Genomic DNA, 19,840 nt, shown 5'->3' with positions numbered 1-19,840 from the left:
GCCGTGTTTGTGCTGTGCGCTCATCTCTTGTTACTTTGCCAGAAAAAAAAAAGTTTAAAAAAATTAAAAAAACAAACTTAATTTTGTCTGGCCTGCAGGTATTTAGAGGATTGGTGCATATATTTCCTGCCTGTACAGGTAAGTGGTGTCTCAAGTGTCAGGCCAATCGCAGATGCCACTTTGTTAAGAAATACCTTCCCCGGGTAACGTTGCTGTTCCACTCCATGTGCAATTACAGTATTTGTGCTGTTTTAGAGGCCTGTTCCCAGTAAGTGTCCCTTGTTCGTAGCTCTCTCTCTTTCCTGGGCTGACCCGACCGCAACGTTTAACTCGCTGGCCGCTTTCTGCTTTGTGTGTTTCGACAGAGGGCTGCCCTGGCCTGTGCAACAGCAACGGGAGGTGCACGCTGGACCAGAACGGCTGGCACTGCGTGTGCCAGCCCGGCTGGCGCGGGGCCGGCTGCGACGTGGCCATGGAGACTCTGTGCACTGACAGTAAGGACAACGAAGGAGGTGAGTTTGGAAGCACACMGAGGAGCAGAGGGTGTTACAGCCAGGTGAAAAATGTGCAGCGGCATGCGTTGCGCTTGAGCTGGTCTCGTGCAACGTGTGCCGCTTGCGCGTGGCGCAGGAGCAAAGGGCTCCTGCCACGGGGGAATAGCCAGCTAGAAACTCCTGGGAGGCACTTTGGCTTTCCTGTGACACTCCTCTGTACTGGAATAAAACGTGGGCTCAATTCTATGAATTGTAGTGGAAGAAGAAGAGAAAGCTGGGAGTTCAAATTCTCAGTGACCTCCCAAGGATATTATCCCAAGAGAAAAGACCGAACAGGGACTTTACGTTTTGACCTGGGACGCTATTTCTGGAATCAGTGGCTTGCCCGGGCCTGTGGGTGAAGATCTTATTCACCCATAGCTTGTGAATGCTCGGATAACTGACAGGGTGCTCCTGGAAGTCTGTCTGGTTTTTTTCTTTTGCTTGCTTTTCTGCGCTCTGTCACTCGTGTGACAGATAACAATCTGCAGTGAGATGCATGCGGGACTCGTGAGTGGAGGAATCAATCTGTGATCAAATCTCTGTCGAGTAGTGAAGACAGGGGCTGTGACTTTCTGACACGACTCAAATCTCACGGAAAATCACAAAACCAGTTAACGTGTGCAAGCAGTCAAATATTAGATCGTTGGAATGCTTTTTTGTTTTTCCTGTTTACTCATCTACTCTCTTTTTTTAACATCTTTAGAGCAGAGATTAAAAAAAAAGCGATGATGATCATACCCTTATTTTTCCTCTTTAGACTGGCTGTACCTGTCTCATTGCTGGTTGACTGTTCAATTTCATATCCTGATTGCAGTGGGGATCTGAGACATCATAAAACATAAATAAGATGGTCAAAACAGTGCTGCTTTTACTTAAAATCTTAAACTTCATTTGGTTTATCATGCTACACCTCTACATATTTTGTATTTTGAATCAACTTTACACATTTAGGGGGGCTGAAGAATCTGGGATGATCTGAGCTACAGGGAGCTGGTACAAACCTGAATCTCTGCATGTATGAAGGGAGCAAGAGGAGTGAATTAGCCATAGGCTCCTCTTGCAGAGATGTGCTGCATGAATTAGGTTCAGGTGGGTGAAGGTGTTATGAGCATAAGGAAGACAGGGAACCTGAAAGGATGAAAAGAGACCAAGAAAGGAGAAAAAGACGTCAGGGGAAGTTAGAAGAAAGGCAGTTTGGAGGGAAAAAAAATAGATGATATAGGAAAAAATAAAAAAGAAAAAGCCCAAGGATAGACTTAAAATATTTTGGTAAATATTAAAGATAGTAGATGAAGGTGGCATGCCAAAAAGCAAGAGAGAGAGTCAACAGCAGACAGCAGAGCAGCATGAGGAAGAGAGGCAGTGAACAGGAATGCACATAAAGGGAAAAGGAGATGCTCCTTCAGACTGAAAAAAAAAATGATAGTTTTTTGTGAGTAAAAGGGAGAAAAGAACAAGGAACTGGAGCAGAAGAAACTAACAGAATGGCTTAAAGTTCAGAAAGAAAGATGACATTGGAAAAAAAAAATCTTTAAGAGTGATATTTGTATTGCCYCTCGTTCTTTTTTATTATTTCCTTTGCAGGCATGACCCAGCTATGTATGAGGTAGGGCCTGGCCAGCTGTTTTACCATGGTTGACCTATATAATGCTATTTGTCATTGACATTTCTCTTTTAGTGATCCTTGTTTTTCATTTATGTGCTTCAGTAAGGAGCATATTCACTTCAGTCTTTGATTAATGGCTGAGGGAAAAGGTTAAGCTATAGCATTTAAATTAAATCAGATGAAAAACTGTGAGGATACCAAACAAAACAGGGAAAGGTGAGTTCACATTGCCAGAAATCCACCTGGCAAGAGAAGCAGAGTTTCTTCCCATTCCAGAAATCCTTGCAATCAGCCGGCTGAGCAATGGAGCAAGCTCTTCGGATTGCAGGCGGCTAATGGAGAAGGACGTGGCCCTGCCCTATTTGTTTACTGTGGGAGATTAGATTATCCAAGCACTTAGGCTGGATTTGTGCTGCTGACCCCAAGTGGTGTGATTTACATCACATTAGGCTCGGTGCTTATGTAATTAACGTTATCTTGGTTGCTAGCTAATTGATATACTGTGGTTCATGTTTTTGTTTTGCCATACCCTGGATGAGATGTGTTTTGTGTATCACTATAGCTAGTTTGTATTAAGAATAGCATTTGCTCTTGCTTTAGTTCTTAGCTCTTTCTGGAGCTGAGTGTTCAGCTTCTGTGAACATGAACATCCCCTGACTTCAGTGGGAAATTTATCTGTAGGAAATGATTATTGAATGAAGAATATTCTTGATCATTTCTCCTTCTGTGTGCTATCGACATAACATGGGGTGATTATTACGTGTCTTCATTGTGATACAGGTTTTTGAAAGCCCTGCAGATCACATCCTCTCTGTTTAAAGATAGCTCTTTCTCTGTTTTCCCGTGTGTTTGGTTTAGATAGTAAGTAACAGAATTTTCCATACATTTCAACAGCTTAGAAGGGATGCACGCGCCACAAGCAGACCTTAGGCTGAACTGAGCTCTTAACAGCTCTGGGGGGAAGAGGGGAAAGTTCAGCAGGAGTTTTTCATGGGCACAATATGCCTGAATTCCTAACTTTATCCTGAACAAAGTGAGACATGTTTTATTCTCATTCCATAGGAAAAATAAGCTGTAGACTCTTCATGTGGGTTGTTAATGAAGAGGTTACTCTTTTAGGCTTTTATTCAATTATTAAGAGTAGTGACAGGTTATCCCCAGTAGGGATTAGTAGGGATTATTAACATTCTTTTGTTGCTTAAATTAAAATAAATATTATAACAAAACAAGGCTTGCTTTGTACTTGGTGTATTTTTTTTAATTACTAACATAGTTTAGATTATCCGGCTGCTAATAATCCTGTCATAGGGGACTACAGAGACAGTCTTTAGACTGATCTTCAGGTCACCTAGCCCAGTGTCACTTATCTGACAGTGGCTAATAGAAAGTGCTTTGCAAAAGCCTGCAAGAATTGGGCCTATGCAGAATGATCTTTTGCATACAAGCAGGCTGCTAATTAAAATAGGAATTTAGTGCCTGAGATTTTGCAAGTCAGAAGATAAACTAAGCACAAAGGTAGCCCAAACTCAGGACTTTTCAGAAAGTTGCTCCTTGATTTAGGGTGGATGCAGTGGAGTGCTGAGGTTCTCTGGTTTGTGCTCAAATACTTGGCCGATATTCCTCGCCTTTCTGTTGCACCCATGGCCACTGGGGAGTGCTGGCTTGGTTTATCTGTACTGTTTCTCCACCGTGAGGCCAAGAGCCATTTCTGAAGTGATGCTTTCTTTTGGAGCCTAACACTCGATATTTTAGGCTGCTTCACTGCAACAAAAATGCAGTTTGTGTAGTCACTCACTGAGCAAGGTGCTTGTGCACTGCCCAGGCTAGCACAGTGTGATCCTCATACACACGAGGGTAACTGAGGTTTCTCAGTACTGACTTCTCTGTCCATTCCAGCCTCCTCTCTTAGTGTAACACAGCCACTGCTGGCCTGGTGGGATGGGCAGCAGTTCAGCTACAAAACTGTTTTCTTCCTATGCAGACACCTCACTTTGTAGAGTTTCTGTGTTACTTAAATACAYGATTACATTATATACAAACAATGTGATTATGCAGGTCGGTTGCATGACCCACTCTTAACACTAATGGAATTTATAATGTGGAATTATTTTGTCTCACAGGTTTTCTTCCTTGCAGCAGTTTTATAAACACCCTTTAAATTCCACTCAAAGACAAACATTCACACTCATGCATCTCATTTTTAAGCATCCAGAGGGGCATGACTTCTCTCTCTTGGCTCTCCTTCTTTAATATTTTTTGGTTTTATTAGTCTCTCCAAATGAGTCATCTTACCCCCAGACTGTGCTCCATTGCAGTTCCATGCTTTTTGCAACAAAGGGAAAAGTAGCATTAGTCAAGATTTTCACAGCTAGACTTTAAGCTTTTGAGGAGAAAAACAGTAATGGACTCATTACCTCTGGTGTATATAGAGAAGCCACTTACATCTAGAACAAAGAAATATATAAAGTAGCCTTCTGAGGCTGATAATGAYTGTCCATCTGCTGTGACAGTTTATTTTCCTTATAGGTCTGCTATCACATTTGAATGATAGAGCTGGTAAGCTAGTGCTGCACTAAGAGCCATATTTTTCAGGCTAAACAAAATTCATCAATAATTGTGCAGAGCTATTTCAGGAAGGAAATTTTCCTCTGCTTCACACAGTGCAATAGAATAGTCAACTTAGTGGTACTAGATAGCTCTAGCCACATAAGTACAGAGAAAGAATGAAAAATGTTTTCTGAAGTTATAAGGAGCCAGATTCATAACCATCCGTCACTCGCCTGGGCAAGTTGCTGATAAACTCCACAGAAAAATAACAAACAGCGTGTCTCTGTATCTTGGCTGGTGAAAATGAGATTCTTTCTCTGATTGATGTTAGTGGAGAGGCTTGTAAAAATGCATTTCCAGCTGATTAGTTCAGAAGGTGTCAATCTCATGCAGTTTTATGACCTGCATACTGTATGCCAGATGTACATTTGCTTTTTATAAACTAACAAAGATGAATGTCTAAATTTTAGCATTCCTTTGGCAACTGTACCAGATATTGCCTGTGAGACCATATAGAGGTATAAAAAAACAGAACTCTGCTTTTAATCGCCAGTACCCTTAACTTTGACACTGATCCAGGCTTCCAGAGTTAAAACCAGCAAGGGAGCTCAAGTGCTTCAGCCAGAAAGGAGCTTCACACTGTGTAGGACTGAGGCTGCAGATGGACTCAGCCTGGCAGAATGGCCGAGGCCGGCAGGGACCTCTGGACATGGCCCAGTCCAACCCCCCTGCTTGTGAGGGGCTCCCTGAGCAGGKTTCCTCAGAGCCCAGTTCAGCTGGGTTTTGACTGTCTCCAAGAATAGAGAGCCCACAGCCTCTCCAGCCCATCAAGGGCCTCCGAATGGCAGCACAACCATCTGGTCTATCCACCACACCCCCCAGTAAAAGTCAATATTATTTCTTTTCTCTTTTTAAAAAATATAAACTTTGATGTACTTAATGATGATGTTTCATCCCTTTTTTATTCCTCGAACTCTCCTCAGTGTTGACTGCGTTAAATAGGAGTTTTAGATGTGCCAAAGAATAGAAATCTCGGGACTCTGCTATTTTGCCAGTCCTCCAGCCGATCTGCGTAGCAAGGCAATTCTTAGAGGAATACCTTTAGAAGATTGCTGTTTACTTACCTTCTTTCAGTACATGATTGAGCAAAAATGAATGAGATTTTTCCCTTCAAAAAGAAGTTTTACTATAAAGCTAGATACCTTTGTGAACGAGGCAGTCATGGGCTTCCTCAGAATGCTGTATGGGGACTTTTTTCAGCTTAGTGGCAGCAGACAAGCTCCCTCCATAATCTAAATGAAATAATAAAATGTTTGAGTATTTCAGTCTTGCTGTTCTTTTGGAGAAGCAATTATCAGCTATGTGATACCATATTACATTCATCTAGAAATTTTCTGTAGCTGACATTTCCAGGCTCATTTTCCTTATGACTTTACTTACAGCAAATTAGTAGTTATCAATTTGATCTTGATTTTAATCTTTCACCAAATTAGATTTCCAGTGATGTGACGGATCTATGCTCATTATATGTGAATATTAAGCACATAAGCATAAAAGCACCCATGTGTTTAAATCGTGTTTGTACTGGCCAGTATTCCTCATCAGCGTATTCAGAATAAAATCTAAATGTTAAGTACAGATTTTGTTTTCTCATACATTTTCATGCAAAACAGTTGTGGAAATTGCCTTTGCCACTAGCAACAAAACCTTTCATTCAGAGTATAAAGGAATCCACCTTGATAAATGTTGTTAAATATTTAAAGCTACTTGCAGCATACATATGCTTTAAAAGTTCAGGAAAACGGCAGGCTGGGAATTACTTGTTTCTTTTCTCTAGCAAGCCAAATWACCTCAGATAAAAGCCACTTAGCTCCCACACAAATGTTTAATGTTTAAAAGTCAAGAGTGTATGCAGAGCCTAAGTCCCCACGTTTTCTGGTTTGCTCCGCAGGTTTTTAGGAAAGTATTGAATAAATTCATYTAGTACGTACAAGGGACCGAGTGCACTCAGCTTGCGTGAATTTCCCTAAGAGTTTTAAGAACACAGAGGAAACAAGCTAGCATTAATTGAGAGTGAATTCGTACTAATCTTAGTTATTAATATTCTTTCATAGTACATGATGTTTTGAATCTCTCTGCTAGCTGGGTTTTTCACATACAAAGCACAGGAAGAAGACTTTGTTCATTTGTGTGAATTTCTGCCAACAGATGGGCTGGTGGACTGTATGGATCCTGACTGCTGTTTGCAGAGCTCTTGCCAAAATCAGCCTTACTGCCGTGGACTCCCTGATCCCCAAGATATTATCAGCCAAAGCCAGCAGTCGCCCTCTCAGCAAGCTGCCAAAGCATTTTATGACCGGATCAGTTTCCTCATAGGAGCGGAGAGCACTCACGTCATCCCCGGCGAAAGCCCTTTCAACAAGAGGTGGGCACGGCTCATCTGTTACTCACACGTGTGAAAAGCCATCAAAGAGTGTGTGAGAGTCATGCTAAGAGACGAGTCACTGTGAAAATGTCACCGAGTGGCCTTTCCGCAAGGACACTTTGCCTTAATTTTCTCAAATTGTTTATTTTCCTACAAAATTCCAATTGCTAGTGCTGGTAGGTTACAGCAGGTACTTGCCATTCTGACAGGGCACTTCATTAATGATTAAATAAATCCTCGTTTAACCAGTTGATTTGGGTTAGCACAGTTGGAAGTATATCAAAGCAGTGAAAGCACTTCAGAAGGGAAAGCAAAGCTCCACTTTTAAAACTGAGCTCACTAAATAATATAAATTATGAATTAATGTAATGGAACCGTTAAGTGCACGACAGTATAATTGCATAAACTATTTGACTGGTGCTCTATGAAGCAGTAATGACCTGCAAAATAAACCAGTAACAGGAAGCAGGTGTCTTAGATCTCACTGAGAGGAAGAAGATGATTTACACTAGAACTACTGTGTTTGCAGTAATTTAACAGCATTAATGTGTTTGGGCACAGCAGTTGATTAAAAGTTGTTGCACAAATGTTCCTTATTGCTCTTTTGAATTTTGTACTTAGCCCCTGCAGTTTTACAGATTGCTCTGATACTAATTGAAAAGTACATTTTCCTTTATGAATCTGCCAGAGGTATGACTTATAGTGGGAACATCTGAAGTTTATAAGTTCTTAAAATTCTTCACTGAATTATTGGTCTTAGTAACTCAGCACAGACAAAATGAACCAAAGTAAACTCAGCTAAATTAAAACAAGTGACTAGCTATAGCTGTTGAGGCGTATGTTTAGAGAATGTATATTATGTGAACTTGTAAAAGGGTTAGAAGCTTGGGAATGTTTTTGTTAACAGTACTTGATACCATGAAGAGAGACGTGTGTGYGCGCGATATTGGCTGGTGTTCGTTTAGATGAGAACTAAGAAGTCTGAAATGTTATCCTGAATCTTTTTCACAGCCTTGCRTCTGTCATAAGGGGCCAGGTACTCACTGCTGATGGAACACCCCTCATTGGTGTCAATGTCTCCTTCTTACACTATCCAGAGTATGGATATACAATCACTCGGCAAGACGGAATGTGAGTTCACTTTGAAGCACTTCTCAGACATAGAAACAGCAAATACATTAATAAATCAGGAGTCGCTCGTACAAATAATATAACGGAAACAAAAGACATGAAGAAGTTAATGAGGGAAGCTGTACTTTGTATGTTCTTCAAATAATGTTAAGCGTGCTGATTATATACTTCACAAGTAAAYGGGCTTATTTAATGTAAATGAGGCATCCCAAATTCTCCCTTCTCAGAGTACAGTATTATGTACTGTAATTTAATTGATTTCTCCATTGTTCCCAGTAGAGCTATTCAGTCTTCAGAGCAGTACAATAGGATGWAGAATCAGTCAGTAAAATGGAAACTGTAGATGGCTTTGGGAATTTGCTGGATAGCTAACCCAGCTTTTTTTCCAGGTTTGACTTGGTAGCAAATGGTGGCGCCTCCCTGACACTGGTGTTTGAACGATCACCCTTCCTGACACAGTTTCACACGGTGTGGATTCCCTGGAATGTCTTTTATGTCATGGATACCCTGGTCATGAAAAAGGAAGAAAATGACATTCCTAGCTGTGATCTGAGTGGATTTGTACGGCCCAACCCTGTTATTGTGTCATCACCTTTATCTACCCTCTTTCGAATTTCTCCGGAAGATAGTCCTATCATCCCAGAGACACAGGTAAAATGTCCTTCAAGTAAATAGTATTTTATTTCAGAAATCTGTTAAACAATTGTAATGAAAAGAATGCAAACTTTGTTTTTAAATAGATATTTTTGACTAGCATGAATTTGCAGCACATAACAATTTTCAGACAAGTTTACTTTTTCTGTGGGTTAATTGTTTCAAATTTCATTAGAGGAAAAAAAAGAAACAGGTAAGAAAACTTGCTACACACTAATATCTGGTTATATGTTTGTTTGTGTTATTTAAACCACAGTATCTTCACTTATCAGGCACTGTCCCATTAAGATGTGGCTTGTCTGTTTTAGAAGTGAACCTTAGGACTGAAAATAAAAGGTGTTTTTTTCCATTACRCTTGAAAATCCCATACAGTTCACCTTATCCATTTAGTTATGATAAACAGCATGTCACATATTTTTACAAAATAAAAGAACTTTGTAGTATTGAGAATAGGCAATGAGCATGTGTGATAATATAATTCCTTGGTTAGTACTTAGACCAAATATATATTTAAAAAACATCAAATTCATGTTTTAAATGGAAAGAACCATGATTTTGATGTTTTTCTTTTTTTCTGACATTGATTGTATTAGATTCTTTAGTCTCAAATAATTAACCTTCCTCAATTCTAAAAGCAACGTAACATTCTGAGAAGTAATATTTGATTATCCCATTATTGATTTCTAGTCATCCTTTCCTGTTAAGACAGTTCACTCTCTTTCTTGCTGTCCTTATTGCTCTGTTCCCCTCACAATCTCATAATTATATAGGACACTCTTTTGGCCCATTCACTAAGAAATGTCTTTGCGTCGTCAGGTGGAACACAGAAAATGTATTCAAATTGTTTTCATTGTGGACTTTTGAGAAAAAATCAATTCAGCAGTTCATAGAATGGGCAAATTTAAATAAAGATGCAAAGAAATTGCAACTAAATACACACAGACCTAGACAGTGCTAGCAAATGGTTGCTTTTATTCTCACTATCACTTCTGTGCCTTTRGTAGTTGCAAGTCAATTAGAAAAAGGTACTTGCAAAATACAATCTACAGAAAAATAGTGCTGATTTCCTTATTTTGGCAACAAATGATGGATTCAGTTCCTGAAGTGATGGAAAATGGCTTAAGTAGATGGTGTTATAAATCAAGAAAAGTAATAATAGAAAAATGTCAGAAAATACATTTTTTCAAGGAGCAATTCCAATGTCTAGATAAACAAGTCATTCTTTGAGCAGTGGGAATAATGAAGTCTGGTTTCCTACTAATTCCCACCCGTCTCTGTAATCCCAGTTTACTGCCAAGTCCAGTCATTCCCTCATGGAGCACACGTAGCCTTTTTCTCTGAGGGGATATTAAATTTAGATACTTCTTCCCTACCTGAGCCCTGTTTTCTTTTATAAACCTTTGCTGAGTTATTTTTAAGATTTCTACTGTGACTTGAAATGTGGTTGAAATTGTCTGCCAAGTTCAGAAGTTGTGAGCTGGGAGGTCTGGCAGACCAAACCGACRTGAGGTCAGGCTGATCTGTTTAGAAAAATGTCCGGAAGAGAAGGTCACATTCTCACAAGTTGTTATGCAGTAGATGCTGGCGTGTAACTTCTGATGAGAAGAAAAAAGTGCTATTGTTGCATATGCCAAACTTCAGTAACTGCACTGTTTAAAAACATCAAGGAATCTTCTCATAGCTCTTCTTTTCCACTGCTCCCACGGGTGAGAGCAGTGTCTTTGGAAATGCGTAATGCACAACAGTCTTCACAAGTCTGATTAAAAAAAAAAAAAGRCAGATTCAGATTATTATATTCAAAACCATCCGTTCAGCTCTTGAGGAGCTGAAGGATGCAAAGCCACATTGAGAGTGTGGGAGACTGAAGCAAGCAAAGGGAAAGAAGCTCTTGGCCGTGGTCTTTCAGTCRTTATCAGTCATCCTCTTCATGGGATGTGGCAACACTTGGTGTCACAGACAGGAGAAAATGATGTGCTGCTGTAATCATCATCCCTGGAAGAGCTTCATCATCCTTTGCACAGGATGTTTCCCAATAAGTATACCTAGTGGTTTATGAGTCCCAAAATGATCAGAGAGGAAATTAAAGTCTGTACTAAAGAAGCAGCCCAAAAGAAGAAGAAGAAAAAAATAAAAAAGAGAGCAAGAGCAAAGCAAGAATGGAGTAGGTAGAGGTGCAGCCACAGACCCAAAGGCACAACAGATCATTAGTCAAAAGGAAAGATAACTAATCTAAGATAACAAACAGGTCAGCAAAATTTAGATTATATAACCATGACGTTTTATCTGCCTCTAATTGCAGATTAGCATGCTATGCCTGGACTTAACTAACCAGGATTAATCAGTGCAGAWTAAGATATTAAACTACATGCAGATAAGGCAGAAGATCAAGTTAGTCTGGAGCTACTGATATGTGCTAGGTAATGCTGTTGGTGTCTTTTTCCTAACACAGTAGTTGCCTGTATGCTACATACTGCAGTGTGGCCCAGCAGAGACCCACATGGRAGTCAGACTGAGCAGTTTAAAACAGTTTTTGTGGAGGCTTCTTCTGCACTTCTGTTGTTCACCCTTAGGTATGCCTRAGAAGGTCCCAGTGCCATCTGCAGGTCCTGAGCAACTTGCCTCTAGGGCCTCAAGAATATGGGAGAATCAGGACTAGTATTTTCCTTCAAATTCATATTTTCCCTGGTTTAGAGTGACCCACATGGTCAGGGACCAATGTAAGTTAGATCAGACATGCATGTGCAGGAGACCAGCCAGCAGCAGGGGTGCTTGGTTTAGCTGAAGCGCTGCCAGGSCAAACCATTTCTGCAGGTAGATGCTCCCAACATCAGTTAAAAGTTGCTGAGTTTTTTTCTGTACCATAACCCTTGACTCTTTCTCATTATTGTCAATACAATAGAGCAGAAGTTGGCAAAATCTATTTACCCACTAAAATTAAGGGGAAAATACTGGTCCCAATGACTTCATAAAAATGATTCTCTTCAATGGAGAGTTGGCTAGGTTTTCACCTAAGAAATGAATCTGTTTTGTCATTCACATGGACAACCTARTAGGATATGTAGATATTTCAGTGTTACACAGATGCTACATCTTGTTTTCACTGAATTAAATTTACAAAAAATGGACTTTATTTCTACATGCAAGTATCTCAATTTATGTATCTTTGTTTTTCACCAATTTTTCTTCTCTTTGTAACTTTATATAGTGTTCTTGGTGTGTGTTTTTACTGATTCATTTTAGGCTTCTGCATGTATATGGCCTCATCTCTGTGGTATCTCAGCAAGACTACAAGCCTAGGAAGTTGAATGTTTTTTTCCTTTTATCTTAGGGTTATAGAATCCTAGATTTTCCCTATGAGCTCCTTTTTAAAAGCCTCAGAAGCCTCAGTTCTAGGGAAATTCTTTTTCTAAAAGGGAAAGATTTTTGTATTCTGAAATGAACAAATTCAGCTTACACTTAAGCTTACACAGTGGTAACATTTTAGTATTCTTTGGCCTCAAGCTTTGTGCAGTACAGTAGTTACCAATATTTATATGCTTCTAAGAGAACCATCTTTGCCCATCTCAAGCCATGATGTTTTTCCATTCTATTGCAGCAGCTAAGCTGTTATATCTCAGTGAAGAATCATTTTCTGGTGTTTGGATTAAAATTTGCACTAAAGTGTGAAAATTTTCTCGTATTTTCTATTCAAATTGCTCATTTTGAGGAAAAAGAAAAAAAAAAAAAAAAGGAGCAGGTATTCTCCCTCCTAATCTGAGTGTAATTTCATCCCTCAGGGTTGCTATTGCCATCAGAGCATGTCACCTGAATCATGTCATACTTGGGAGCCATAGAGTCCTGCGGAGCTTTAGTCCTGCTGGGCACGAGAGACAAGGAGTCCTACAGAATTTATGTGACTTACTGGACAACTTGAACTCTTAAGACAACAAATTCTTTCTTTGTGAAAATTGCAGTGACCCCTATCTTAGTCCTGTAGGTTAAATATTTCACAGATGGCCTTCCAAGAAGCTTGATCATCCATAAATAAAATGTCAACCTTTGGAATCTGGTAGTTGGGCTATAACTCAGTCCCCCCAAAGGATCAACCTTTCCGAGGGTAGTTTGACACTCTATCAGGAAAAGTTAAAGTAAAAGACAGATCGGTTGTGTTGGTGACTTCTGACGTGACTTTTATACTCAGGGACTTTCCTGGTGGCTTTATAATTGATGTATTGTCATGGCTCCCACAAGATACTCTCTGCTGTGCCTAACGACCACTGATCAGAAGATTGTTAAACTGTTTAATTCTGTTTATAGTGCTGGATTTCAGGAGAGAGCTTCAGTCCGATGTCTCTAGATGGTAAAAATTCTCAAGAAATTATGTTACTACAGGAGGTATTTTATGGAAAGAAGAAAGTTTTAAGTGAGATTTCCAGCAGATGTGAGGTCTTCGCAGAAACTAATGATGGGGTTGAGTTTTTGTTCTAAACCTCCCTGAGAACTGAATGAGTGTCCTAGTTTCTAATTCAATATCATCCCAATACACAGTGGATTTTCTTGGAAATTGAAGTTTCAAGGTGTCTTCTTTATTGCCTGTTATCTCAGCCAAGAGTATTTGAAGACCACCTAAGTGTTTAACACCACTCCTCCGCAGTGCACTTGTGAAAGAAGCAGGAGATCAGGGAGGTCCATTACTTTGTGTCCTGCTATGAGCATATGATTTCTCTTTGTTTCAGCAGTTGCTTGCAGCAGACTTTTAGACACAGTGTACCTGGGTCCGATGGGTGTCGGGAGGAAGAATTTCCTCCTTTAGTTCTTAAAGCTGTATTATAGTTTCACTGGGGGAGAAGAAACTGCTTCAGCAGTGTAAGCCATGGTGTTTAACCCTCCTCAACACAGACAGTAAATTGTTTCAAAGCAGTCTCCAAAGCTTTCCCCAGCATAGAGAAATTCTCAGCTAACTTAGCAGTTCTTGGGTTGTCAGGCTTTGGTACCTGCTGAAGTCCCAAGCCTGATCTTGGGGATATCTGAGATAGTTTTCTACCTGGAGGGTGCTTTCTGCTAAGAGCCTAGGTGGTGGTTGGCCTTAACAGTTTTCAGGACATGGGACTAGGGAGATAAAGTAAGGGTTTCCAAATTTACCCCCCTAAAACTGCAGCTCTGACACCACCAAGGCTCTGGGCTTGTGACTGAGAGTCCTTTGCATTGTGCCCCCTCTAGAGAAACACTGTGTTTACAAATGTGCCTAAATACCAATTTTTCTATGTTTGTTTGTTTAAATAAAAAGAGATGCAAGGTAGCTCTTGACTTGATGTGCAACTTTCAGTGTTTAGGGACCGCATTTTAATGTAGTCACATGTCCTGGCTGAAATAGAGGATAGTGAGCTGTCTGCATCCACATAGTACAAAAAGTTTTCACATCCATCCATCAMCTACAAAAGCTTCTCAGCTCACAGGGAAAGACAAGGGTGAGGAAGCAGGGAGAGGAACTATTTAAAAATAAAATTGAATCATTGCACCCCTCTGAAATGAGAAAGTGGTGAGCTGATGTCTGAGTAGTGAATATTGATCAGGAAATATGGAAAAGCTTTCCCTGAGGCATCTACTTACCTCTCTTTGAAATAAATGGGAGAATGCTCCAGTTTAAAGTATTTACGGTGCACAGGCGATGCAAATAATTAACCGCCTAAAAGTCCTTCCTGTGTTACACTATTATCATTCAAACTGCAGGAGCAATTAGAGATCCTACCCTGAATCTGGAGCCCCTGCAGTGTGATTTCAGTACCTGGCCATAGCCAGGATAGGGGTGTACTTAGGTAGCTGAGGGTGTTTTTCTGACTCTCTTCCCCACACTTCCTTCACATTTCCTACCCCAAAATAAAAGAAGGATCTTTGAAACCTTTCAGCAGCAAGTTGCTAAACAGCTGCAATATAAAACAGACTTTGAACTTGCTTTTTCAGAAGAAGGTGAGATACTGATATCGATTTGTTTTTCCTTTGCATATTAAATGAAAGATAGATTTGATGCTGCTTCATAATGGGTTATACTGTAGTAAAACCTGAGGCATCCTTTTACAGTAACTGCATTGTTCCGTTTAATTTCCAACTCGTTCAAATATTACATTTTTTCTTACTAATGCATAGGTGCTTCATGAAGAGACTACAATACCAGGAACTGATCTGAAGTTATCCTACTTAAGCTCCAGGGCTGCAGGCTACAAATCTGTTCTGAAGATCACAATGACCCAGTCTGTTATACCATTTAATTTAATGAAAGTTCACCTTATGGTGGCAGTGGTGGGAAGACTTTTCCAAAAATGGTTCCCTGCGTCCCCAAATCTGGCGTACACTTTCATATGGGATAAAACAGATGCGTACAACCAGAGAGTCTACGGATTATCTGAAGCTGTTGGTATGTGTGTTGCGCAGGCTATGTCCGTGTTCACTGTTGTCTTGGAAAAAAGGGAATTGCATCTCAAATGCCTATATGCATTAATTAGAAGGTACTTATCAGGACAAGATGAGAAATAAAGATACAGAGTAAAATATGTTCCATAATATTCATCTAAATTCCTGAGTTGTAAGAAGAGCACACTTCAAAAGGAAAAGGAGACCACAGTCATTTTGCTCTTGGAATTCTTAACCTGTGAGGAAGCCTCAATATGGTAAGACAGTGGAGCTCTTAGTCTGAGCGCTCCTTATGCGTTAGACCTCAACAGCAGTCTGACTACTTCACAAAATGGCTTTTGCTTTACCTGTCCTAATCCACTTACTGTTAATAACTAAAATTATTGTCATAATCGCTGATTGCTTTCTAGAATATTTTGGAATTTTGTTAGGTGTTTTGAATGCATCTAAGGCGGTCTTGGAGATTTTTACTGAGAACAGAAGAACATGCACTGTTTAAACAAATAACTATTGTTAAACTATTCTTCTGAACGAGATTCCTTATTTAATCAGGAAATTTATGTTTCAGTGTCTGTAGGTTATGAGTATGAGTCTTGCTTGGATCTAACTCTTTGGGAAAAGCGGACTGCCATTCTGCAAGGCTACGAACTGGATGCCTCAAACATGGGTGGTTGGACATTGGATAAACATCACGTGTTGGATGTGCAGAATGGTGAGGAATGTGCTTCCTTGGTGCTGATTTCAATCCTAAATTGCACTACACTTTAAGYGTGTCATTCTATTTTTTCAAATGTTTGCTTTATTATTAAAAAAATTACAGAATGTTTTGCATATGGTAAATGCTTTGAGTTTTACAGCATCTGTCATGTTTTTTCCTCCTAAAAAAACATATGCACTAGTAATGTCACTTAACAAATATCTTACAGTAAAACCTCTGGGTCATTCTGTGACAAATATGTTTACCAGACAAACAAAAAAAAAGAACAAATACTGAATTGTTTTCAAAAAGCGAGTGATGCTAAGGACAAGTTATTTTTAAGGAAATTGTGAATGTCAGCATTGTTTTTTGGCATTAGCTGGCTGTACATATGTTGAACAATATTTACACTTCCAGTTTTCAYGATGAGTGAAATCTAAATGGCAATAAAAAGCAGGGTCCTCAGGCGCTGTGCTGCTCAGTGAGTCGTCTGGGCAGTAGTAACTCCTCAGCAACTGCAGCTAAAAGAGGCAGAGCGGTGGCTGTTCATGAGGATGTGCCTGAGCACCACTGGTGCTGAGCGGCCACTTGGAATAACAAGGGTGCAAGTGTGAAAAGTAGGCGGAATAGAGATTCACAAGTGAAGGTGGGAGCTGGTGGCATGGGATTTTTATGCAAGCTGTTGGGAGTGCAGCTGTAAGTGAGCAGGGAGTCGTCACTGCTGCAGCAGGCCCTGCGCCTGGGGGGTTCCCACCACCTTAGTCGTGTGACCTGCCCATCACCTCCTAAAGCATTGCTTCCAACTGGGATAAGCAAGGGAACCCCCCCTTCGTTGGGAAAGGCTTCGTTGTCCCTAATTTAAATTGCAAAAAAAAATCTGRGCAAAGTTGTTTGTGGTAGTCCATGTGGAAACGGAAAGGGTCGCAGTTCTAAATGTACGTATGAGACTGACTCTGTTTGCAAGGTAAATCGATGAGGCTATAAATTATGTTCAAGAGTGCCTGTGACAAGTAATGACTTTCCAAAGTGGCGTGTGTCTCACTGAGTGAACGGAGCAGAGAGTGGTGGCGACAAGGAGGAGGAGCTGGGAAAGGTGTTTGGAGAGCAGGACAGGGCCTTGCACGGAGCTGCTGCTGCAGTGAATAGTCTAATGTTCGTCCCTGCGGCCCACGGTAGCAGGGGAGAGGTGGGAAAGACCCATTTCTCAAAGTAATGACAGAATAAATCAGGTGCAGCAGTGTGCTGGGCTGACTTGTAGGATTCCTCTGATGAAAATTATAGAGCTCGGCTGTTCTGGGCAAAATTATGGTTCCGTGATTGTCCTAAGTGATGTCATCAGGGAGAGGCAGTTTTGTRTATCGTTAATGTGTCCTGGCTTTGGCTACTCACAAAAATGCATTCTACCTGTTTTATTTTGATGACTTATTTAGATTACTTGTCTTTAGGATTCCATAAGCCATTTGCATTTTTCCTGATTTTACCATGTATAGTGGTTTTGTATTTATATCTCCCAAATTTTATCACATTAAAAAGATCACATTTTTAAGAGGAAAAAAAAAATTTACTCATATCCTTCAGCAAAAAGTGCAATTTTTTCAGGAAAAGAAGAGGAATACGTCTTAAATTTCCTAAATATGCTTTTCAAATGGTGATTTTTTGAAGGCATCTGAAAAAACGAATGTACACCTCAGCCCCCAAACTGCCTTTGAAGCTGTGTACGTGCTGTCTGTAAGGCATGCATCACTCTTAAAGTGCAAAGTGACGTGTGGTTTACATGGATTCCACTACATAAAAATGTATTTTGATACTGGGGGACACCTTGATGGGTTCATTGAGATATATAATAATGAGGGTCCAGGCAATCCTTAGTACCCTGTAAATTCAGAGATTTTTTCCTAGGACTGCAGGTTTCACATCAAGCATTCGTTTTTCTTTTTGGGTTTCCTTTTGAGGCCATAAGGAAGAAAAAATACTGCTGGCACATTGCTTTGGCTTTACAAAATTATTGTTCCTTTCCTGCCTCAGAGCAGAATTAAGTTTAAGAGGCAGGTTGGCCTGGCACCACATTTTTTTTGTTGTTTTGACATTTTTAATAACTGCCTATAACTGCAGACATGGTATCGAGGCAGACTTTGTTGCCAGAGGTACATTTTTATTGTTAGCCGAGTAAAGAGCCTTTTATGATGTACGACTGAGGCAATCACCAACTTTTCTTGAAGTGGCTCTTTAATTAATATTTACAGTTGGCAGCAGCGATCCACTTTAGATTAGATCTGACATCATATCCTAATTAGGCGGAGTAGGACTTCAGAAATAAAATTAGCATTATTTTAATAATACATGCACAGTTAGAGTTTCCATTTTGGGGTTAGGAGGAACCCCAGAAGGAATTAGGAGCACAGGGCTTATATTTATTAAGCAGGCCTTGCATTTCCTTAAATATGAACATTTCTATACTGATTTATAAATAATAAAATCTGTTAACATTTTAAAATAAGAATAACTGCGGATTTGCTTGGGTTCTGTAATTGTAGTATATGTAGTGTTTCTTCTACATTATGTGAATAGGATAATTTAATGTTTCAGATGTATTTTTAGTGTATTTTTGACTTAAGTGTAACTCTTAATGCCTCAGCAAAATTCTATCAATTTTAACATGGAAAATATCTTAGTGCAACAAAATTAAATGTCTATTAAGTTACATTAATCAAATTAAATTGAATATTTATAATATTTCCACACCATCATATACACACRTACACTCAAAAGCTGCTATTAACTGTTCTGGAATTTCTGTTTTTTACATGTTCTGCCAGGAATCCTGTACAAAGGAAAYGGTGAAAATCAATTTATATCTCAGCAGCCCCCAGTTGTTAGTAGCATTATGGGCAATGGAAGAAGACGCAGCATCTCCTGCCCGAGTTGCAATGGCCAAGCGGATGGTAATAAATTACTGGCCCCCGTTGCCTTAGCGTGTGGGATAGATGGCAGCCTCTACGTGGGGGATTTCAACTATGTTCGGCGGATATTTCCATCTGGAAATGTAACGAGTGTTTTGGAACTCAGGTATGKTTTTTTCTCATCTCCAGCTTTCCGAGTTGTGGATTCCTGTTGGGAACTAAAGTGTGGTATAGATTTCTGGCACTGTGCAAGGCAGAGTTTCCAAATGCATTTGGGAACAAGRAATTTGTTTCAGAAGATTTTGGTACCTTTGAAATAGTATTTAGAAAGGAAGTGAGAAAGCTTCACCATGGTAAAGTATTTTAATTATGCAAATCTAAACTGTAAATTTAGTCTACCCAAATCTGTGGATTTACTGAGTTCATTTATGTAGTCAACATGACTGGACAGAAGTTGGCGATTCATCGCTTCGCTAATGATACATTTAAATGTTGCCGCCTTTTCATCTTCTAATGCGATGAAATATTCTGAATATTTCTCTAATAATGTTTTTCTGTTCTTTTTTACTTGCTCCCACCAAGAAATAAAGATTTTAGACATAGGTAAGCATTTCTTAAAGAAGATTTATATTTCTCTAACTGTTCCTTTTTCTATTTTTTTTTTTAAACAACTGAATGCTTATAACGCACAAGTCATTTCTGAGATGTATTATTAGAAAAGAGAAATATTTTTCAAAAATAATGAGTTCATATGTTTTAGTTATGTCAGCTGTCAGGTCGCATCCTCCTGCCAGATACRAGTTCATATTTTCTCATCGCTCTCTGTCCGCAGCCGGTGCTCCTCTTGTGTGTGCCCTCCTCTGCTGTCCCTTCGTCTCTGCTCACTCCTTGCTGGCAGCACTTCTGCTGATCCTATCAAAACTCATTAATCAGATCCCCCCGAGTACCGTGGGAATG

At 39.8% G+C, this 19,840-nt stretch overlaps 1 protein-coding gene across 1 annotated transcript in view; it reads left to right on the top strand.

The window, feature by feature from the left end:
• Positions 1-19,840, top strand: part of TENM3 (teneurin transmembrane protein 3) — a 290,741-nt gene that overhangs the window by 231,898 nt on the left and 39,003 nt on the right. The window contains exons 13-19 of the mRNA XM_026033502.1: positions 366-512; positions 6,898-7,114; positions 8,126-8,245; positions 8,635-8,896; positions 15,023-15,290; positions 15,855-15,998; positions 18,800-19,049. Coding sequence (XP_025889287.1) covers positions 366-512; positions 6,898-7,114; positions 8,126-8,245; positions 8,635-8,896; positions 15,023-15,290; positions 15,855-15,998; positions 18,800-19,049 — 1,408 coding nt within the window. The remainder of the gene's footprint in view (positions 1-365; positions 513-6,897; positions 7,115-8,125; positions 8,246-8,634; positions 8,897-15,022; positions 15,291-15,854; positions 15,999-18,799; positions 19,050-19,840) is intronic.

The sequence above is a fragment of the Nothoprocta perdicaria genome, unplaced genomic scaffold (assembly GCF_003342845.1).
Source record: "Nothoprocta perdicaria isolate Ctin4 unplaced genomic scaffold, notPer1 scaffold_13, whole genome shotgun sequence".
In the NCBI taxonomy this organism is placed as follows: domain Eukaryota; kingdom Metazoa; phylum Chordata; class Aves; order Tinamiformes; family Tinamidae; genus Nothoprocta; species Nothoprocta perdicaria.
Note: the sequence above shows the minus strand (reverse complement) of the source record. Positions and strands in the feature narration are given on the sequence as shown.